The sequence below is a fragment of the Theropithecus gelada genome, chromosome 19 (genome assembly GCF_003255815.1).
Source record: "Theropithecus gelada isolate Dixy chromosome 19, Tgel_1.0, whole genome shotgun sequence".
Taxonomy (NCBI): domain Eukaryota; kingdom Metazoa; phylum Chordata; class Mammalia; order Primates; family Cercopithecidae; genus Theropithecus; species Theropithecus gelada.
The window spans coordinates 24,305,722-24,328,943 of NC_037687.1; the positions used below are offsets into that span (position 1 = coordinate 24,305,722).

Consider the following 23,222-nt stretch of genomic DNA (forward strand, 5'->3'; position numbering starts at 1 on the left):
AGACGTGAGCCACCACGCCCGGCCTAATTTTTGTATATATTTTGTATATTTTGTAAATTTTGTATACAGGTTTTCCCCATATTGGCCAGGCTGGTCTCAAACTCCTGACCTCAAGTGATCCGCCCACCTCAGCTAATTTTATGTATTTTTAGTAGAGACGGGGTTTCACCATGTTAGCCAGGATGGTCTCCATCCCCTGACCTCGTGATGCTCCTGCCTTGGCCTCCCAAAGTGCTGGGATTACAGGCGTAAGTCACTGTGCCTGGCACACCCAGCTAATTTTTATTTTTTTTTGTACAGATGGAGTCTTACTTTGTTGCCCAGGCTGGTTTCCAACTCATGGGCTCAAGTGATCCTCATGCCTTGCCTTCCCAAAGTGCTGGGATTACAGGTGTGACCCACTGCATCCAGCCTGTTGTAGTTTTGTAGGACAGAAATGATGGTGGCTCAAACTAGAGTGGTGGATGTGGAAGTCGAGGGAAGTAGATGGATGATGCTACCGTGAATGTGTATATTTTCTTTTCTTTTTTTTTTTTCTCCAGACGGAGTCTCGCTCTGTTGTCCAGGCTGGAGTGCAGTGGCGCGATCTCCGCTCACTGCAAGCTCCACCTCCCGAGTTTACGCCATTCTCCTGCCTCAGCCTCCCGAGTACCTGGGACTACAGGCGCCCGCCACCACTCCCGGCTAATTTTTTTTTTTTTTTTGTATTTTTAGTAGAGATGGGGTTTTTACATGTTAGCTAGGATGGTCTCCGTCTCCTGACCTGTGATCTGCCCGCCTCGGCCTCCCAAAGTGCTGGGATTACAGGTGTGAGCCACTGCGGCTGGCCGAATGTGTATCATTTTTGTGCCCACTTGGGTTTTTTTTTTTTTTTTTTTTGAGAAGGAGTCTTGCTCTTTCACCCAGGCTGAAGTGCAGTGGTGCGGTCTCGGCTCACTGCAGCCTCCGCCTCCTGGGTTCAAGTGATTCTCCTGTTTCAGCCTCCCAAGTAGCTGCGATTACAGGTGCCTGCCACCACGCCCGGCTAATTTTTTTTTTTGTTTTTGAGAGGGAGCCTCGCTCTGTGGCCCAGGGTGGAGTGCAGTGGCACCATCTTGGCTCACTGCAAGCTCCGCCTTCCGGGTTCATGCCATTCTCCTGTGTCAGCCTCCTCAGTGGCTGGGACCACAGGCGCCCGCCAGGGTGCCCGGCTAATTTTTTGTGTTTTTAGTAGAGACAGGGTTTCACCGTGTTAGCCAGGATGGCCTCAATCTCCTGACCTCGTGATCCGCCCGCCTCGGCCTCCTAAAGTACTGGGATTACAGGTGTGAGCCGCTGTGCCACACCCGACTAATTTTTGTAATTGTAGTAGAGATGGGGTTTCACCGTGTTGGCCAGGCTGGTCTCTAACTCCTGACCGCAAGTGATCTACCCACCTCGGCCTCCCAAAGTGATGGGATTTGTAAACCCAGCACTTTGCGGGAGGCAGAGGCAGGAAGATTGCTTGAGCCCAGGAGTTAAAGATCAGCCTGGGCAACATAGTGAGACCCTGTGTCTACAAGAAAAAAACCAAATCCATAAATTAGCCAGGTGCAGTGGTGTGCACCTGTAGTCCCAGGACTCAGTAGACTGAGGTGGCATGATCACTTGAACCTAGGAGGTTGAGGCTGCAGTGAGCCCATCTTGCCACTGCCCTTCAGTCTGGTTTCACAGAATGAGACCCTGTTTCAATAAAACAAAACAAAACGTAAGCATGATATTTGGTGTCGATGGCAGTTGAGTAATGAATTTTATTTTATTGTATTTTTTTGAGATAGAGTCCGTCACCCAGGATGGAGTGCAGTGGTGCAGTCTTGGCTCATTGACACCTCTGCCTCCCGGGTTCAAGTACTTCTTCTGCCTCAGCCTCCCAAATAGCTGGGATTACAGGTGCCTGCCATTAACACGCCCAGCTAATTTTTTGTTTTTTTTTTTAAACAGGCTATTTTTTTTTTTTTTAAACAGTCTCGCTGTGTTGCCCAGACTGGCATGATCTCAGCTTACTGCAAAACCGCCTCCCAGGTTCAAGTGATTCTCCTGCCTCAGTGTCCCGAGTAACTGGGATTACAGGCACCTGCCACCACGCCTGGCTAATTTTTGTATTTTCAATAGAGACGTAGTTTTGCCATGTTGGCCAGGCTGGTCTCGAACCCCTGTACTCAAGTGATCTATCTGCCCGTCTCGACCTCCCAAAGTGCTTGGATTACAGGTGTGAATCACCACACCTGGCCATAATTTTTTTTTGTATTTTTAGTAGAGAGGGGGTTTCACCAGGTTGGACAGGCTGGTCTCAAACTCCTGACCTCAGGTAATCCACCCATCTCAGCCTCCCAAAATGCTGGGATTACAGGCGTGAGTCACTGGGCTCAGCTGAGTAATGAATTTTAAAAAAACTGCAGAGCAGAGTCTGTAGAGCTATGTAGAAATGTAGGTCGTGGAGAGGAGATTTATTGTCAGGGACTTTTTATATGTAGCTGTTGCTGGAAGAGTTCGGGGAGGGGGAGTGCTTGCTGGTGTCGACTCAGCCATGATAAAAAAGGCTTTTTTGAGGAAATGGCATTGGAGTTGGGTTTTGAAGAGGAAAGGCTTAGCTAGGCATTGAGAGGAAGAAATGGTGCATTTTGTGAGGGTGGAATGTTGTGATTAAATTTTATTTAGTTTTTAATTAAATTAATAGCAAACTTATTAGCCAGCAGAACTTGAATTGTGTGAAACTATTCTTAGTTATTACTAAATCCTTTTCAGTATGAATAATACATTTGCTGCAGAATTATTAATGAGTTTGGTTACATGATGCAGCCCAAGATCTTGATGAGTTGTTTCATAATATATGATGTAAAGTCTATATTTCCTTTTTGAAATCTGAAAAATTGTGATTCTGAAATACTTCTGGTTCAAGAAATTTCAGATAAGATATAGTGGATCTGTTCTGCTTCTTTTTCTTTCTTTTTTTTTTTTTTTTTTTGAGACGGAGTCTCGCTCTGTCGCCCAGGCTGGAGTGCAGTGGCCGGATCTCAGCTCACTGCAAGCTCTGCCTCCCGGGTTTACGCCATTCTCCTGCCTCAGCCTCCCGAGTAGCTGGGACTACAGGCGCCCGCCACTTCGCCCGGCTATTTTTTTGTATTTTTTAGTAGAGACGGGGTTTCACCATGTTAGCCAGGATGGTCTCGATCTCCTGACCTTGTGATCCGCCCGTCTCAGCCTCCCAAAGTGCTGGGATTACAGGCTTGAGCCACCGTGCTGTTCTGCTTCTTATTGACCTCAGATAAGCCTTGGGATGGCCTGACCTCTGATTGCCTTTTTTCAGCCTCATCTTCTGTCACTTTACAGATTTAAAAAGCTAAAAACAAGGCCGGGCGCGGTGGCTCATGCCTGTAATCCCAGCACTTTGGGAGGCTGAAGTGGGTGGATCACTTGAAGTCAGGATTCGAGACCAGCCTGAACAACATAGTGAAACCCTGTGTCAACCAAAAATACAAAAACTAGGTGGGCATGATGGCAGGTGCCTGTAATCCCAGCTATTCAGGAGGCTGAGGCAGGAGAATTGCTTGAACCTGGGAGGTGGAAGTTGCAGTGAGCTGAGATCAGCCGCTGTACTCCAACCTGGGTGACAGAGCGAGACTCCGTCTTTTAAAAAAAAAAAAAAAAAAGGGTTAAAACAATTCCCTGTGTACATCCTCTTTTCGTGCCACTGTGTGTTTTGCTTGTGTATTATACTTAACTAGCGCCTCTTCTCAGGACCTCTTCTGCTGTCATACTAGTTTGAGCCACCATCATCCTCCCTCACCTTAACTGTGACATCTTCCTACCCCCATGGCTTTCCATCATGCTTAGAAGAAAATCCAGAATCCTTCTATTGCACGTAAGAGCCTTCATGATGTGGCCCCTGGTTCCAACTTTTCAGCCTGTCTGTCATTCCTATCCCTGGAACATGCCAAGCGCTCCTGCTTCAGGGCTTTTGCATTTGCTGTTTTCTCTATCTGGAATTTTCTGCTCCCAAATATCTGTGTGTTTGTCCTTTATTTCATTTTGATTTTTGCTCATATGGCATTTCCTCAGAAAGGCTTGTATGATTTCTCTGTCTCAAATAGTGTTCTTCATCATTCTTGATTCCTGTCACATTTGATTTTTATCACTTTTTCACATAATATGTATCTATTTGTTTATCTGCTCCTACTTTTTCATGAGGGCAGGGACTGTGTCTTTCTGATTCACTGCCTTATTTCCATACCATAGAAGGATGCCTGGCATAGTAGGTACTCAATAAATATTTGTGGAATGAATTATTATGTGCAGTATGGATTGGAGCCTGTCTCTTTCCTAGATTTGAGGCGTTATGGCTCAATGCAGTTAGAACCAAAATGATTTTTTTTTTTTTTTTTTTTTTTTGAGACGGAGTCTCGCTCTGTCGCCCAGGCTGGAGTGCAGTGGCCGGATCTCAGCTCACTGCAAGCTCCGCCTCCCGGGTTCACGCCATTCTCCGGCCTCAGCCTCCCGAGTAGCTGGGACTACAGGCGCCCGCCACCTCGCCCGGCTAGTTTTTTGTATTTCTTAATAGAAACGGGGTTTCACCCTGTTAGCCAGGATGGTCTCGATCTCCTGACCTCGTGATCCGCCCGTCTCGGCCTCCCAAAGTGCTGGGATTACAGGCTTGAGCCACCGCGACCGGCCGATTTTTTTTTTTTTTTTTTTTTTTTTTTTTTTTGAGACAGAGTCGCAATCTTGTTGCCCAGGCTGGAGAGCAGTGGCGTGATCTCGGCTCACTGAAACCTTCGCTTCATGGTTTCAAGTGATTCTCCTGCCTCAGACTCCCAAGTAGCTGAGATTACAGGCGTCTGCCACTACACCCAGCTAAGTTTTGTATTTTAGTAGAGATGGGGTTTCACCACGTTGGTCAGGCTGGTCTCAAACTGCTGACCTCAGGTGATCCACCCATCTCAGCCTCACAAAGTGCTGGAATTACAGGTGTGAGCCACCGTGCCTGGCAAACCAAAATAATTTGTGTATTTTTTGTTCTGTGATTCTGCAAGCTTACTGTTCTGTATCATCAGGTTAACAATGTTTGTCTTACAGGCTGCGGGCCTCCCGGGTGCTTCTTGTCGGCATGAAAGGACTTGGGGCTGAAATTGCCAAGAATCTCATCTTGGCAGGAGTGAAAGGACTGACCATGCTGGATCACGAACAGGTGCGCTGTTGTCAGCTCATTCCTCCCCTGCTCTGGCTCCCCTTTCCAGTATGAAGACCTGCAGGTTTTGTGAGTTCCTACTTGTGCCTTAAGGGCTGTGAAAAGAGGGCTAACATTAATGGACCATTGCCTCTGGAGACTGAAGGTGCTATTGTTGGGTTTGAATTCCAGCTCCACCACATCTAGCTGGATGAGCAGTGGAGACTCACATCCCCTCATTGAGCTTGCCTGTCTGTAAAATGGGGTTAATAATATCTCCCTTGGTGGTTGCTTGTGAGGCATAGAGACGTGTTTTTCCAATTTGTGCCTGAAAATGACCTGAGTGACTAACTGAAAATGCAGAGTGGCCTGGAGGCTTTGTGGTGCCCTAGCTTTCACCCCTAGTGATTCTCATTTAGGTCCGAGATGAGCTCAGGAGTATGTGCATTTAAAAGGTATTTTAGGGCCGGACGCAGTGGCTCATGCCTGTAATCTCAACACTTTGGGAGGCTGAGGCAGGTGGATCATATGAGGTCAGGAGTTTAAGACTAGCCTGGCCAACATGGTGAAACCCTGTCTCTACTAAATATACAAAAATTAGCCAGGCATGTTGATGTGCACCTGTAATCCCAACTACTCGAGAGTCTGAGGCACAAAAATCGCTTGAATTTGGGAGGTGGAGTTTGCAGTGAGTTGAGATGGCACCACTGCACTCCAGCCTGGGCAACAGAGCGAGACTCTGCCTTAAAAAAATAAATAAATAGGCCGGGCGCGGTGGCTCAAGCCTGTAATCCCAGCACTTTGGGAGGCCGAGACGGGCGGATCACGAGGTCAGGAGATCGAGACCATCCTGGTGAACACGGTGAAACCCCATCTCTACTAAAAAAAAAATACAAAAAAACTAGCCGGGCGAGGTGGCGGGCGCCTGTAGTCCCAGCTACTCCGGAGGCTGAGGCAGGAGAATGGCGGGAACCCGGGAGGCGGAGCTTGCAGTGAGCTGAGATCCGGCCACAGCACTCCAGCCTGGGTGACAGAGCAAGACTCCGTCTCAAAAAAAAAAAATAAAAAATAAAAAAATAAATAAATAAATAAATAAAAGGTGTTTCAGGAGATTGTGATTTAGGTGGTCCACAGTCATCACTTTAAAAAACACCGGATCAGAGAGAATGTGTGCAGACTGCTTTGTATAGTGCTTGAACCTAACAAGTATCCAGTAATTAGGAATAATGATCTGATATGCTGTTTGTTTGTTTGTTTGTTTTTGGGAGACGGAGTCTCGCTGTGATGCCCAGACTGGAGTGCAATGGCGCAATCTCGGCACACTGCAACCTCCACTTCCCAGACTCAAGCAATTCTCCTGCCTCAGCCTCCCAAGTAGCTGGGATTATAGGCACGCGCCACCACGCCTGGCTAATTTTTTTTTTTTTTTTTGAGACGGAGTTTAGCTCTCGTTGCCCAGGCTGGAGTGCAATGGCACGATCTTGGCTCACTGCAACCTCAGCCTCCCAGGTTCAAGCAATTCTCCTGCCTCAGCCTCCTGAGTAGCTGGGATTACAGGCATGCAACACCGTGCCCTCCTAATTTAGCATTTTTAGTAGAGATGAGGTTTCTACGTGTTTGTCAAGCTGGTCTTGAACTTCCCAACCTCAGGTGATCTGCCCGCCTCGGTCTTCCAAAGTGCTGGGATTATAGGCGTGAGCCACCGCGCCCGGCCATGCCTGTCTAATTTTTGTATTTTTAGTAGAAACGGTGTTTCACTATGTTGGCCAGGCTGGTCTCGAACTCCTGACCTCAAGTGATCCACTGGCCTCAGCCTCCCAAAGTGCTGGAATTACAGGTGTGAGCTACCACGCCCTGCTGACATAAACCTGCTTGATTAATATGATGGTAGAGCCCAACTCCAGTGTAGCTTTCTCTGACCAGGCTCATCTTCTTTTTTTTTTTTTTTTGAGACGGAGTCTTGCCCTGTGCCCCAGGCTGGAGTGCAGTGGCGCGATCTCGGCTCACTGCAAGCTCCGCCCCCCCCGGGTTCATGCCATTCTCCTGCCTCAGCCTTCCAAGTAGCTGGGACTACAGGCGCCCGCCACCTCGCCCGGCTAATTTTTTGTATTTTTTAGTAGAGACGGGGTTTCACCGTGTTAGCCAGGATGGTCTCGATCTCCTGACCTCATGATCCGCCCGTCTCGGCCTCCCAAAGTGCTGGGATTACAGGCTTGAGCCACCACGCCCGGCCCAGGCTCATCTTCAAGGTGAAAATAAGTGCTTCTCTCTCTACATTCCCATGTCTCAGTGACATTTTATTTATTTTATTTATTTATTTTGAGACAGAGTCTTACTCTGTTGCCCAGGCTGGAGTACAGTGATGCAACTTCAGCTCACTGCAACCTCTGCCTCCCGGGTTCAAGCACTTCTCATGCCTCAACCTCCCTAGTAGCTGGGATTACATAACTACTTCATCTGGTTGCAAGAATCCAACATTGGAGGCCAATCACAGAACAGTGATTCTGACACCACAGGTGTGAGCCACTGCACCCATCTTAGAACATATTATTTAGTTTATGTTCAAAAAGCATCTGATAGTACCTACAGGGTGCCCTGAAGTCTGCTAGATGCTGGTGATAGAAAGATGCTCACGGTTTGGTTCCCATTCTCAAGTTGTTTTTTTTCTCCCCCCCAGAAACCAGAGCAGGCTACCTGACTCAGGTTGCGAGACATGAAAGATTTCCTGGAGTCCTGATCTAAGTCTTAAAGAACAAGGAGGATTTGTCAAGATAAAGGCCTGTGTTTAGGCAGGGGACATAGCAGTGTTACAAAGGCACCCAACAGTGTGGTAGAAATGGAAGATAAAAGTAGTTTGGTGTTTTTAGAGTGTGAGACCCAAAGTGGTGGGTAGGGACAGGTTGCTGGTGAAGTCCAAGTCAGGAGGGGCTCCTAGGAAGCCCCACTGTAAGCTTTTACTTAATCCTCTGGGTGGTGCAGATTCACTGAAGAGTTTCAAATGACAGGAAGGGTGACATGGTTAGCTTTGGGCTTTATGTGTAGATCACTAATTACTGTATTAACTATGGTTGGCACAAAATACAGGGCAGAAGACCACTTAGATGGCAGTTTTTAGTAGTTTAGGTAAGAGGCGAAAGTGGCCTTGCTGATAGGGATGGCAGGAAGCACACAGATGTGAGAAATAGATTTAGGTGGTAGAATCGGGAGGTCTGTGTATGGGAGCTTAAAGAAAGCCAGGAATAACCAGAGCAGCCGACACTAAAGGGGCTAGGCACTGTTCTCAGAGCTGCAGTTGTATTATCTCATAGAGTCCTCATGACACATCTGAGATCAAGGACCCATTATCATCCCTGTTTTACAGATAGAAAAACAGAGAAAAAGGAAGAAAAGTATTGGCCCATCCAAGGCCCCAGTGGTATGGCCGAGACCCAGGCATCTTGACTCCAGAGCCCATGTTCTCAGCCACCTCACTATGGAACACTCTCGTGGAAATAGCAAGGATATGAAGACCAGGCTTCTGGCTTGAGTGACTGGGTGGGTGGTTGGTGGACTCCAGAGACAGCACACAGAAGCAGACAGACACGTAGGGTCTATGGATATCTGAGAGGAAATGGCTGATGGGCAGTACAGTAGAGAAGACTCAGGTGGATCAGGAAGAAATCTTTACCAGAAAGAGTGATTTGAAAAATAATGGCAGATTTTGGTAGAAACTAAAGAGGCATTGAGTTGGTTTATGGAGCTATACAGAGTGAAAAGATGAGTAGTTCTGAGATGGAATCTTGGGGACAACCACACCTAAGAGGGCCCAAATTGAGACTAGAATGTGTAGCAGGGGAGGAGAGCATAGCAAGGAAGGTGTGATCTGTGGACTGATATTGATGAAGTGATAATTGTATGTGTATTTTTATTTTTTTTGAGACAGTCTTACTGTCACCCTTGCTGGAATGCAGTGGGCATGATCATGGCTCACTGTAGCCTTAACTTCCTGGGCTCAGGGTATTCTCCCACTTAAGCCTCCCAGTAGCTGAGACTACAGGTGCACACCACCACACCTGACTAATTTTTCGTATTTTTTATAGACACTGGGTTTCGTGATGTTGCTCAGGCTGGTCTTGAACTTTCTGGGCTCAACCATATTTTTGTTGTTGTTGTCTGTCTTTTTGAGATGGAGTCTTACTTGTCACCCAGGCTGGAGTGCAGTGGTGAGATCTTGGCTCACTGCAACCTCCGCCTCCTGGGTTCAAGTGATTCTCCTGCCTCAGCCTCACAAGTAGCTAGTATTACAGGTGTGTGCCACCACACTTGGCTAATTTTTGTATTTTTAGTAGAGATGCGGTTTTACCATGTTGGCCAGGCTGGTCTCGAACTTCTGACCTCAAGTGATCCTCCCACCTCAGCCTCCCACACTGCAGGGATTACAGGCATGAGCCACCGTGCCCGACCTCAACTGTATGTTTTTATCTGTGTCCTCGTTTTTTTTTTTTTTTTTTTTTTTTTTTTTTTTGAGACGGAGTCTCGCTCTGCCGCCCAGGCTGGAGTGCAGTGGCCGGATCTCTGCTCACTGCAAGCTCCGCCTCCCGGGTTCACGCCATTCTCCTGCCTCAGCCTTCCGAGTAGCTGGGACTACAGGCGCCCGCCACCGCGCCCGGCTAGTTTTTTGTATTTTTTAGTAGAGACGGGGTTTCACCATGTTAGCCAGGATGGTCTCGATCTCCTGACCTCGTGATCCGCCCGTCTCGGCCTCCCAAAGTGCTGGGATTACAGGCTTGAGCCACCGCGCCCGGCCCCGTGTCCTCATTTTATATGGGATTCCCACATTCTTGCTCAAGGTCACACAGTTGTTGAGCCAGGATTTGAATCAAAGATTGAATTCAGCCTGAATTATTTCAGAGCCTTACTGTTAACCATTGTGTGGTGCAGCTTCTCAGCACATAATGAGATCCCTGAAGAAGCAGGATGGGATGGGTCAAGGATACAGGGTTAGCCTGGAATGGGAAGTGGGCCAGCTCATTTTCTTGGAGGAAAAGGTAGTAAGATAGAGAGTGTGCTGTGGATGGTTGGTAGGAGGTGATGAGGGGAGATTACTTTTGTTGAATCTAGTCTTGGTGAAGGTGGCAAGGTTATTTGCAGAGAATAATGGTTCAATTAGTTGTTTGATTTGTGAAGAAATCCTTTGAGAGCAGTATGGAATCTGTAATCTTACTGGTGGCTGTTAGGGGATTATATTATTCTTTGAGGCTCTGCTCTGCTGATGTTCAGCCTTAGGAGTGAAATAGTTCCCCTGTTTCAGTCCCCATTCATCTCTCCTCCTCTCTGAGTTTATTTTATTTTATTTTATTTTTTTTTTGAGACAGAGTCTTCTTACTCTGTTGCCCAGGCTGGAGTGCAGTTACGTGACTTCGGCTCACTGCAGCGTCTGCCTCCCAGGTTCAAGCAATTCTCCTGCCTCAGTTTCCTGAGCAGCTGGGATTATAGGCGTGCCCCACCATGCCTGACTAATTTTTGTATTTTTAGTAGAGACGGGGTTTCACCATGTTGGCCAGGTTGGTCTTGAACTCCTGACTTTGTGATCTGCCCGCCTCAACCTCCCAAAGTGCTGGAATTACAGGCCTGAGCCACCCTGCCCAGCCTCCTCTCTGAGTTGTTTTTTTTTTTTTTTTTTTTTGAGACGGAGTCTGGCTTGGTCACCCAGGCTGGAGTTCAGTGGCGGGATCTCAGCTCACTGCAAGCTCCACCTCCCGGGTTTACGCCATTCTCCTGCCTAACCCTGCCGAGTAGCTGGGACTACAGAGTAGCTGGGACTACAGACGTCCGCCACCTCGCCCGGCTAGTTTTTTTGTATTTTTAGTAGAGATGGGGTTTCACCGTGTTAGCCAGGATGGTCTCGATCTCCTGACCTCATGATCCGCCCGTCTCAGCCTCCCAAAGTGCTGGGATTACAGGCTTGAGCCACCGCGCCCGGCCTCTCTCTGAGTTTTAATCGAATTTAAGAGTTCATTAAGAAACTGGATGTGAGGCCGAGCGCGGTGGCCTGGGAGACACCAAGACCCCGCCTCAAAAAAATAAATAAATAAATAAACAAGGCCGGGCGCGGTGGCTCATGTCTGTAATCCCAGCACTTTGGAAGGCCGAAGCGGACAGATCACGAGGAGATCAAGACCATACTGGCTAAAACGGTGAAACCCCGTCTCTACTAAAAAAAAACAAAAACAAAAAAATTAGTCGGGTGTGGTGGCAGGCACCTGTAGTCTCAGCTACTCGGGAGGGTGAGGCAGGAGAATGGCGTGAACCCAGGAGGCAGAGCTTGCAGTGAGCGGAGATCGCACCACTGCACTCCAGCCTGGGAGACAGAGCGACTCTGTCTCAAGAAAGAAACTGGATGTGGTGGCTCACACCTGGCAGCCCAGCTAATTGGGAAGCTGAGGTGGGAAGATCACTTGCGCCCAGGAGTTTGAGGCTGCAATGTGCTATGATCGTGCTTGCGAATAGCCACTGCACTCTAGCCTGGATGACATAGCCTGTCTATATATATATATTTATTATTATTATTATTATTTTGAGACGGAGTTTTGCTCTTGTTGCTCAGGCTGGAGTACAAATGGCACAATCTCGGCTTACTGCAACCTCTGGCTCCCCGGTTCAAGTGATTCTCCTGCCTCAGCCTCTGGAGTAGCTGGGATTACAAGCATGCGCCACCATGCCTGGCTAATTTTGAGGTTTCACCATGTTGGTCAGACTGGTCTTGAACTCTGAACCTCAGGTGATCCGCCTGCCTCGGCCTTCCAAACTGCTGGGATTACAAGCGTGAGCCACCGCGCCTGGCCTTAGTCTGTCTATATTTTTTAAAAGTTCATTTCAAGCATTGTTAATTTTGTCTGATTTTTGAACTGGTTTGATTTTTTTTTTTTTTTTAATAAGTTTTCTCATGAGGTTGCAGTTTTTTGTTGTTTTTTGAGAGAGGGCCTTTCTGTGTTGTTCAGGCTAGTCTTGAGCTCCTGACCTCAAGCAGTGATCCTCCTGCTTTGGCATCCCAAATTGCTGGGATTACAGATGTGAGCCACTGTGCCAGGCCACACTCCACACTGGTCTAGTTTTTTTCTTTGAGACAGAGTCTTGCTCTGTTGCCCAGGCTGGAGTGCAGTGGTATGATCTCAGCTCACTGCAGCTTCCACCTCCCGAGTTCAAGTGATTCTCCTGCCTCAGCCTCCCAAGTAGCTGGGATTACAGGCACACACCACCATACCTGGCTTATTTTTGAATTTTTAGTAGAGACGGCATTTCACCATGTTGACCAGGTTGGTCTCGAACTCCTGACCTCAGGTATCCACCTGCCTCGGCCTCCCAAAGTGCTGGGATTACAGGCGTGAGCCACCGTGCCCTGCCCACACTGGTCTACTTTTAAACCACTGGAAGACAGAGACTTAATTCTGTAAACTACTGGTGTATTTCCCCAAATACTTATAGTTGGGCACATGCTAAGTATTTAGTCAATTCTTGCCACTGGTCATCAGTCATTTGTTAGCAGTTACAAATTTGCATAGAAGAAGAAAGCATGGATTTTTTTGTTGAGAGTGAATTTTCTTTATAAACACAAGGGGGTGCTCTTTAACCATCAATGACCAGTTTAAAAAAAGTTTAAAGTCATTTTAAAGCCTTGGAAGGAAGCCTGCATAAGGAAAATTGCTACAGGAACAATAATACATTTTAGGGCCGTGCTCTGTGTTTCATGCCTGTAATCTCAGCACTTTGGGAGGCTGAGGCGGACGGATCACAAGGTCAACAGATCAAGACTATCCTGGCAAACGTGGTGAAACCCCGTCTCTACTAAAAATACAAAAATTAGCTGGGCGTGGTGGTGCGCTCCTGTAGTTCCAGCTACTTGGGTGGCCGAGGCAGGAGAAGAATCGTTTCAACCCGGGAGGCGGAGGTTGTAGTGAGCCGAGATCACGCCACTGCACTCCAGCCTGGCGACAGAGCAAGACTCTGTCTCAAAAAAAAAAAATTTAAGTGGTAGGTATTTTAGCTATGCTTTAAAATTTAAAGATTGTCTTTCAGATTTATTTTCCCTAAAAATTCAATAATTAAAAAAATACATATATTATTCCTAGGTATCTCCCGAAGATCCTGGAGCTCAGTTCTTGATTCGTACTGGGTCTGTTGGCCGAAATAGGGCTGAAGCCTCTTTGGAGCGAGCTCAGAATCTCAACCCCATGGTGGATGTGAAGGTGGACACTGAGGATATAGAGAAGAAACCAGAGTCATTTTTCACTCAATTTGATGCTGTAAGTTTCTTGATGTAAAATCTGCTGTGGGAAGTAAACAAATTAAGGTGCTAGTTGTGTACTTTCAAATCCCAAAGCAATCTGAGAGCATTCAAATATCAAATTCTGAGCTTTTTCCCAATAAAATGTATAAGCTGTTCTGTTGTTTAGGCTTAGTATATTGTGTGAATGTGTTGCTAGAGAGGTCCAGTCTGTTGGATCTGCTGTAGTTATTGGTGACTTGCTGTCTGCTGGCTTCTTCTCTGGGCATATGTTCCCTCAGCCAGGTTTCGTCTTTGGTGTTTTGTCTTCCTTCCAGAATCTTTGCACATAACTTTAATCCATGTTATTGCAAATGTTTTCTTCCGAAAACTTAACAAGTTGGTGATTAATTTCTGTGGCAGAGGCATTTTTTTGTTGGAAATATCAAACTACAGCTTGTGTTTTGTCTTAAAGAAAAAGCACACCTGATCTTGGTCTATCTATGTCTGTCTGTCTGTTTCTCACAGTCACGTTGACCATGTTGCCATGGATAACTAGAGAAAAATCACTGTAGTCATAAACTAAATGAGGCATATCCAGCCTCATTTGGTTTCACTGCCAAATCTATGCGGAGGTGAAAGGATAAATTAAATTCTTTGTCAATGTCTGCGACCTTTCAGACATAGTTCCCTGCATTCTGGAAACGCTTAACAAATCTTGAGAACTGTGAAATAGTCATAGATGAGCTACTAGTTTTTCAAATGAAAGGTCCCAGTATGTTATATGAGAGATTAGAATTTGGGTTAGGTAGTTTGTTTTTTAACGCTTTTTTTTTTTTTTTGAGTTGGAGTTTTGTTCTTGTTGCCCAGACTGGAGTGCAATTGTGCGATCTTGGCTCATTGCAACCTCCGCCTCCTGGGTTCAAGTGATTCTCCTGCCTCAGCCTCCCAAGTAACTGGGATTACAGGCATTGACCACCATGCTTGGCTAATTTTTTGTATTTTTAGTAGAGTTGGGGTTTCACCATGTTGGTCAGGCTAGTCTTGAACTCCTAACCTCAGGTGATCCACCTGCCTCGGCCTCCCAAAGTGATGGGATTACAGGTGTGAGCCACCGCACCCAGCCTGTTTTTTACACTTTTCTTTCTTTCTTTTTTTTTTTTTTTGAGATGGAGTCTCACTCTGTCGCCCAGGCTGGAGTGCAGTGGCATGATCTCAGCTCACTGCAACCTCCACCTCCCTGGTTTAAGCAGTTCTCTGCCTTAGCCTCCCGTTTTTACACTTTTCTTTTTTTTTTTTTTTTTTTTGAGACGGAGTCTCGCTCTGTAGCCCAGGCTGGAGTGCAGTGGCCGGATCTCAGCTCACTGCAAGCTCCGCCTCCCGGGTTCACGCCATTCTCCGGCCTCAGCCTCCCAAGTAGCTGGGACTACAGGCGCCCACCACCTCGCCCGGCTATTTTTTGTATTTCTTAGTAGAGACGGGGTTTCACCGTGTTAGCCAGGATGGTCTCGATCTCCTGACCTCGTGATCCGCCCATCTCGGCCTCCCAAAGTGCTGGGATTACAGGCTTGAGCCACCGCGCCCGGCCGTTTTTACACTTTTCTATTTCATATGTGCATCTGTTCAAATATGGGCTTGGAAAGATGGATCATCTGTGCATTTGTCCTGTTTTCTTTTTCCTAGTCCTTTCTATTTTTTAACTTCAGGTATTGGGACACTTTCCATTTGGGCATAAGTCTTCATTTTCTTATCTGCAGTAACCACATTTATTTTATGCCAGGTGTCCCTCGAACTTGTAGAAGTAGAGAGAGGGTTTGTTAAAACTGAAGTGTGGGCCGGGCGCGGTGGCTCAAGCCTGTAATCCCAGCAGTTTGGGAGGCTGAGACAGGCGGATCACGAGGTCAGGAGATCGAGACCATCCTGGCTAACACGGTGAAACCCCGTCTCTACTAAAAATACCAAAAACTAGCCGGGCAAGGTGGCGGGCGCCTGTAGTCCCAGCTACTCGGGAGGCTGAGAAAGGAGAATGGCGTAAACCCGGGAGGCGGAGCTTGCAGTGAGCTGAGATCCGGCCACTGCACTCCAGCCTGGGCGACAGAGCGAGACTCCGTCTCAAAAAAAAAAAACAAAACTGAAGTGTGAGGCCAGTTGATTGTGTAATCTGTGTGCATGGGACTATGTTGTCTGCCTTGCAGGCCGTGTTTGGCTGGTCCTTGCAGGTTTGATAGTTACTTTAGACTCTGCAAGGTTCCATTTGATCAATTGGTTGCATGTTCACCTGTGGATTTCTTACCTTTTAGATGGGATTTTTCCTTGGGTGGCTGCATCCTTTGAAACACCAAAGGAACACATTTCTCTGTGAGTGTTATTTCGGTATTCAGGCTGCTAGACAATGGCAAAGAGGGTCTATCAAGTGAAAATGCCCTTTTGTTCAGGAGAAAGCACGTGCAATTTGGAAGTTGTCTTTTGACCATGATCACAAAGCTTCTCCCAGAAAGACGGTATTTTGTGCAGTAGAACTTAGCCATTTCCAATACCTCAACTTACTGGAATACAACCTGGAGGCCCCAGAGCAACACTGATAATTCCACTGAGTGAATCACCAGTTCATTGTCTAAGCCCGAATGGAAGGTCACTTGGTCTATAACCTTTTCTTTTGTCCTTAAATTCAGATAAAGTTTCACACCGCAATCTGTGGAAAAATGATCTCAACAGGACTTGTTTATCTTCTTTATCTTAACATATCAATCAAAAGGAGGGGGAAAAAAAGCGCTTGTATTTAAACATGACCTTTGGGTCAGTTTAAAAAACTGGTTTTACTTCTCACTGTAGCTTATTTGGATTTTAATAGATTTAACGGTTTAGAAACAACTTGCTAAGTTATTTTTTTTTCATGAAAACTATGAGATGTGTATGTGTTCATGGATTACAGAAAACATTTGTTGAATGGCTTTTACTTTTTAGCTAAACACATTTTATTTTGGCTGCAGAACATGACAGTCTCATAACTTATATTTTCTACACATTGAAACCTGCAACTTTTCTTTTGTCTTCTAGCCATAGGACGCAAAGAACCTGTTGTACCAGTTTGAAACGTGTTTTAAACATGCCCAGAGAGACTGTTCATTAAGATTTATTTAGACATCAGGGCAGTGATTCACAGTATGCAAAACTCACACCCAGCCAATTTCTTTCTTTCTGCAGGTGTGTCTGACTTGCTGCTCCAGGGATGTCATAGTTAAAGTTGACCAGATCTGTCACAAAAATAGCATCAAGTTCTTTACAGGAGATGTTTTTGGCTACCATGGATACACATTTGCCAATCTAGGAGAGCATGAGTTTGTAGAGTAAGTGTTGGGAGAGGCGGGGAAAATGTAACATTTTCTCCTTTTTATACTTTTTTTTTAAAATTATGTCTGTATGTATGTATTTATGTGTAGAGACAGGATCTAAGCTATGTTGTTCAAGCTGGTCTTGAACTCCTGAGCTCAAGTGAGCCTCCCACCTTGGCTTCCCAAAGTTCTGGGATTACAGGCATGAGCCATTGCGCCTAGATGACAACATAACACTTTTCAAAATTTAGTCTTATTTACTGGTAGAAAACAACCATCTAAGAAAATAATTTGATTATAATACTTAGAACATTCTGAAACCAAGTCATTAACAACTTGCCACATACAATAGATTGTGGGTTCAGAATTTTAGGAGGTATGCCCCTGCTTTCCAAAATGATGGACTAAATCTAAAGCCTAAAGCAAGCAGAGTTTTACAGCAGTAAAAGTACACCACATGGGTATTTGTTTGATCAGTCTGGGCTTCAGGTGGTAAAGTCACATTTTCTGCATAGGGAAGGCTTGCTCTGATTGTAAACATTTGTTCCCCAGCCTGGGCTTACATGTTTTCTTTTTTTTTTTTTTTTTTGAGACAGAGTTTTGCTCTTGTTGCCCAGGCTGGAGTGCAATGGCGCAATCTTGGCTCACCTCAACCTCCATCTCCCACATTCAAGCGATTCTCCTGCCTTAGCCTTCCCAAGTAGCTGGAATTATAGGCATGCACCACCAAGCCTGGCTAATTTTGTATTTTTAGTAGAGATGGGGTTTCTCCGTATGGGTCAGGCTGGTCTCGAACTCCCGACCTCAGGTGATCCGCCCACCTCGGCCTCCCAAAGTGCTGGGATTACAGGCATGAGCCACCGCGCCTGGCCTACTTACATGTTTTCAAGTTGAGAGATAGTAAAATGAGTACAAAATAGTTAGTTGAGTGACTCTGGAGGCACATTCAGCCAAAGTCTACCTTGGAAAAGCTATCCAATATCCAGAGAGACGACTCTGGTAGAACAAACAGACCTCATCCTCTCATGTTGAACATTGAGGCTGCAGAATTTGGTAATTCTCACATGACAGGACTTGTAGTGTTTTGACTTTGTAGTCTCTGGGTGAAAGATGGCAGATGATCTGTTATTGTAAAACTATATGAGTTAGGTATTTTGGCTGCAGTTTCTGACCACCCCCTTCAAAAAGAAAGACAGGCTCTGTGAGGTAGGAGCTTCCTACCAGGAGACTGAGAACTGTTCTCTTGTTCAGCCTCTCAGGCAAATCACTGAAATTTCTCTGGTCTCCAAGTTTCTTGCCTGTAAAATCAAGATGGGGGAAGGACAGTCATGTTACAGACATCTCCTAACTCTAGTGTTTTATGGCTTTAGGATAATCTAGTTCTTTGGGCATATTATTATTATTTATTTATTTTTTAGGGACGGAGTTTTGCTTTTGTTGCCCAGGCTGGAGTGCAGTGGCGCGATCTCGGCTCACAACAACCTCCGCCTCCCAGGTTCAAGCCATTCTCCTGCCTCAGCCTCTGGAGTAGCTGGGATTACAGGCATGTGCCACCATGCCCGGCTAATTTTGTGTTTTTAGTAGTGACAGGGTTTCTCCATGTTGGTCAGGCTGGCCTCAAACTCCGGACCTCAGGTGATCCACCCACCTCGGCCTCCCTGAGTGCTGGGATTACAGGCATGAGCCACCGCGCCCAGCTATTATTTTTGAGATGGAGTTTTGCTCTTTTCACCCAGCTGGAGTACAATGGCACGATCTTGACTCACTGCAACCTCCACCTCCCGGATTCAAGTTATTCTCCTACTTCAGCCTCCCGAGCAGCTGGGACTGCAGGTGCCCACCACCATGCCCGGCTAATTTTTGTATTTTTAGTAGCGATGGGATTTCACTATGTTGGCCAGGCTGGTCTCGAACTCCTGACCTCAGGTGGTCCACCCACCTCAGCCTCCCAAAGTGCTGGGATTACAAACGTGAGCCACTGTGCCTGGCTTCTTTGAGCATATTTTAAAGAAGTCATAGTAGTGGAAAGCAGTCCAGATTATTTTAACATAAGATGCCCACAGCAGAGGGGCAGAATTAAGTTTGGCAATTTTTTTTTTTTCTGAGACGGAGTTTCACCCAGCTGCCCAGGCTGGAGTGCAGTGGTGTGATCTCAGCTCATTGCAACTTCTGCCTCCTGGGTTCAAGCAATTTTCCTGCCTTAGCCTCGCGAGTAGCTGGGATTACAGGCACACGCCACGACGCCCGGCTAATTTTTTGTACTATTAGTAGAGATGGGGTTTTGCCATGTTGGCCAGGCTGGTCTCAAACACTTGACCTCAAGTGATCTGCCCACCTTGGCCTCCCAAAGTGCTGGGATTACAGGCGTGAGCCACTGCACCCGGCCAAGTTTGGCTATTTATTTCATGATTCAAGTAGTCTTTACAAAGTAATCACTTTGATTTATTGAGAGCAGCTGTGTGCCTGGCAGTGTGCTGAGCAACGTATGCTGTTCTGTTTTTCCCGCGGTAATTTCCTGAGTGCCCAACAGTGTGAGTACCAGACTCATCATGTTATCAATGGCAGAGCTGGGATTTGAACCGAGATCTGACTCCAAAGCTTTTGCCCTTAACCACCATCCCAATCTGTGACCTGGAGAGGCTTTTTTTGATTCCAGTAGCATGATTCCTAGGATAAAATTACATTCCCTCCCCTTGTCACCCTCTAGGGAGAAAACTAAAATTGCCAAAGTTAGCCAAGGAGTAGAAGATGGGCCTGATACCAAGAGAGCAAAACTTGATTCTTCTGAGACAACGATGGTCAAAAAGGTATGTGTAATGTGGGAGCAGAGGTCAGAAACCCTAGGGCCTTGGAGGGGACGGGCAATGATGATTGAAAAGGAGAAGAGAAAGCACTTCTTGAAGGAGTGGGGCGAGTGCTTGTCCTATCTAAAGGGAGACTGCCACAGCTTAGTGTCAGCCAGCTGTTGCTGTGAGGGAATGTGGGCCCAGTGATTCCAGATGGGATTTTTCAAGACAATGAGAAATGCAAACTTTTGTAGGCTCTGTCCCAAACTTTTTTTTTTTTTTTTTGTGAGACGGAATTTTTGTCTTGTCGCTCAGGCTGGAGTGCAGTGGCATGATCTCGGCTCACTATAGCCTCCACCTCCTGGGTTCAAGCAGTTCTCCTGCCTCATCCTCCCAAGTAGCACCCCTGGCTAATTTTTTTTGTATTTTTAGTAGAGACAGGGTTTCGCCATGTTGGCCAGGCTGGTCTCGAACTCCTGACCTCAGGTGATCCACCCGCCTTGGCCTCCCAAAGTGCTGGGATTACAGGCGTGAGCCACTGTGCCCGGCTCCAAACTTCTTTTTTTTATTTTTATTTTTTGAGGTGAAGTCTCGCTGTGTCCAGGCTGAAGTGGTGCAATCTCAGCTCACTGCAACCTCCACCTCCCAGGTTCAGGAGGTTCTCTTGCCTCAGCCTCCTGAGTAGCTGAGACTACAGGCATGTGCCACCACACCCAGCTAATTTTTGTATTTTTAGTAGAGATGGGATTCCACCATGTTGGCCAGGATGGTCTTTATCTCTTGACCTCGTGATCCACCTGCCTCAGCCCCCGTCAAAGTGCTGGGATTATAGGCATGAGCCACCATGCCCGACCAGAAAACTTTTTTTTTTTTTTTAAGTGGCAAAACACCAGCCCTGGTTACAATAGCAAGACCCTGTGTCTACAAAAAAAAAAAAAAGTAAAAATGTGTCTGGTGTGGTGAGCACCTGTAGGCCCAGCTACTCAGAGGCTAAGCGTGGAGGATTGCTTGAGCCTGGGAGGTGGAGTCTGCAGTGAGCCATGGTCACACCACTGCACCCCAGCCTGGGCAACAAAGCAAGATCCTGTCTAAAACAACAAAAAAAAGCAAAACAAAAAATTTTTTGTATTTTCTCTGCTAAAAATATAAAAATTAGCCGGGCAAGGTGGTGCATGCCTGTAGTCCCAGCAGTAGCTTGAACCCAGAATAGCTTGAACCCGGGAGGCAGAGGTTGCAGTGAGCCGAGACGGCAGCACTGAACTCCAGTCTGGTGACAGAGCGAGACTGTCTCAAAAAAAAAAAAAAAAAGTTTTCTTTGCCTGTTTTTTCCTTTTGCCAAACAACCTTTAATAAGAAAAGTCTTTCAATGTTGACAGGTGTTATCAGATTCATATTTGTTAATGTAGTTTATATTAGGGTGCTCAGCCTCTATTTGGATCAGGTGCAATAATTACATTTATAGAAAGGAGTGGAGAAGGGGTCAGAAGACGATGGTTTCTGTTGCTAGTGCTGGAATCTGAGATGGGAACCATGCGATGGGGAAAGCAAGATGAAGGGGCCAGAACTGGTTTCATTGAACTGAGAGGAAAGACATGACCAAGCCCATATTTACTCTTTGCTTTGTAGATTTAAATGTTGAGAAAGAAAAACAGTTGGTCAGAATGTTGAGTTAAATTACGCTAACGAGGGGATTCTAAAGAGTTCAGAAACCACAAAAGAGACTGCAGAAAACCACAAAAGTGGAACTCTTAGACTCTCCAGCAAGGCGGCGTTGGAGATTTTCTTTCTCTTTTTGTGTTTGTGTTGGAGTAGTTTGGTGCTGTAAGTGTGATACAGAGGAATTAAGCCCTAATTTTAGTGTCTATTCACAGAACCGTAATTATCCAGAGTGAACCTTGGTGTTTTGGCCAAAACTTGGGTCCCTTTCTTTCTGCCTTTCTTTCTTTTTGAGGCCCAGTCAAGATTTATCTGAATAGCTCCATGAATTTGGTGGGGGGAGATAAATTGTTAACAAACGGAGGAGTACAAAAGCTGCTTTGTGGGTGCTGTCAGTTTATAAATCACACCCTCTTACAAGTGTGACACTTGGCCTTGGTGTGAAGGGTTTTATGACTTAAGGGCCTTCTCTGATTGAGGCGGGTCTTTCACATTCAAATGGAGAGAGTGCCTAGCTTTGTTAGCCATTCACAGCTGGAAGTTTCCCTGGAGTCAGTTCTGATGGTGCCCACTGGGGTGGATCTGGAAACCTTTTGGGAACCACTTTATGTCGCTATGAGGAGAATGTAGGCAGCCCAGGCCTTTGCCTACCATTACGGAGGGCCCTACAGGCACAGAGGTTTTTGTGCAGCCTCTTCCTATGTGGAGCTGAGCTGGAAGGTATCAAAATATGCCCCAGCTGACATTGTTAGTCAGCTGTTACACTTGAACAATTCAGGCTCAGATTCCAACCCCAAGCCCTTAAGGTTACGAGGCATTCAGTGCATTCCTGCTGACAATCCCCGGGATTCCAAACCTTGCCTTTGTGTGGCCTCCCAAGGGCCCTGCGGACAGAGTGGGCTGGACTGGGTTTTGGCCATGGCTTTGTCACCTTGCAATAACATGCCTCCTTCCGTTTTGGTACAGATGGCCCTGTGATTTCAAGGTTCTCTTCCAACACCAAAGATTCCTTGATTCTGATGCTGCCGTTCTGCCTAATTGTACAGAATAACTAGTTGGGTTGTGCTCAGAGTGCAGGGTAAGGGTGGGGAAGCAGCCGCTTCCTGTTTCCTGTGAAAGGTTTTCTGGTTAGGGTTCCCTTCCCCTCCCCCTTTTCCCTAGGTTTAATCAAAGGTTGTAAAGCCACTTTTGCTTCAAGGTACACTTTGTGCTCCTAAATTAGTAACGTTAAAAAACAAAAAGGAAAAACAGCCTGTGGTTTTCACACCCTCTAGGAAGCTGGTGGGCCTTTCTAGCACCTGTGCCATTCTGATAAATAAGGCCTTAAGAAAATGCCTTTTCCAGAAATAGGTGCTCAGTAGTTTGTTTGCTTTCTTTGGTGCCCAGGAGAAGATTTGAGACAGATTTCGTCACAATCAGGTCTCGGGCACAAGCCTCACATGGACACTGACGTTCAGGAGACAGAGGAGAGAGCAATGAGGTGGTGATGAGGAAGTGCCCACAAAGGTTTCCCAGAGGAAGAGTTGTTTGTGTTGGCATGTGAGGGACAAACTTTCCAGGCACCAGAGCCCGGAGCAGTGCTCCGTCCGAGGAAGTAGTTTAAACTGAAAGACTGATGTAGGGGCAGAGTTGCTCTGGCTGCCCTCACTGCCACAGCCAGCTCTTTCTGTGAGTTGCAGAATGCCTACTGTGTGCAAGGCAGTGTTGAGCGCAGGGAATCACATGCAGTCTTGTTGTCCACACCTACAGCTGATAAAGAAGCTACGAGAAATTAAGTGACCTGACCAAGGTCACACAGCTGTGGAAGAAGGCGAGAGCGTAGACAGTGGGTACGGGCATAGGCTCACCCTATGATTTACAAAGAAGGATCCCCCTGAAGTTTCTAGGGTAATGTGACATATTAGGAGGATGGTAGGATAAAATGTGTGAACATCGGGATCATTCTGGAAAACCTTTAGGGTAAAAGGCCACTGTCATGCTCCCATGTTTACGTTTCTTTTTTTTTTTTTTTTTTTTTTTTTTTT

General features: G+C 46.4%; 1 protein-coding gene across 7 annotated transcripts in view; it reads left to right on the forward strand.

The window, feature by feature from the left end:
* Positions 1 to 23,222, forward strand: part of SAE1 (SUMO1 activating enzyme subunit 1) — an 83,386-nt gene that overhangs the window by 9,187 nt on the left and 50,977 nt on the right. For all 7 annotated transcript variants that reach the window (XM_025365741.1, XM_025365739.1, XM_025365743.1 and 4 more), the window contains exons 2-5: positions 5,092 to 5,203; positions 13,291 to 13,464; positions 16,629 to 16,771; positions 19,464 to 19,563. In XM_025365741.1, coding sequence (XP_025221526.1) covers positions 5,092 to 5,203; positions 13,291 to 13,464; positions 16,629 to 16,771; positions 19,464 to 19,563 — 529 coding nt within the window. The remainder of the gene's footprint in view (positions 1 to 5,091; positions 5,204 to 13,290; positions 13,465 to 16,628; positions 16,772 to 19,463; positions 19,564 to 23,222) is intronic.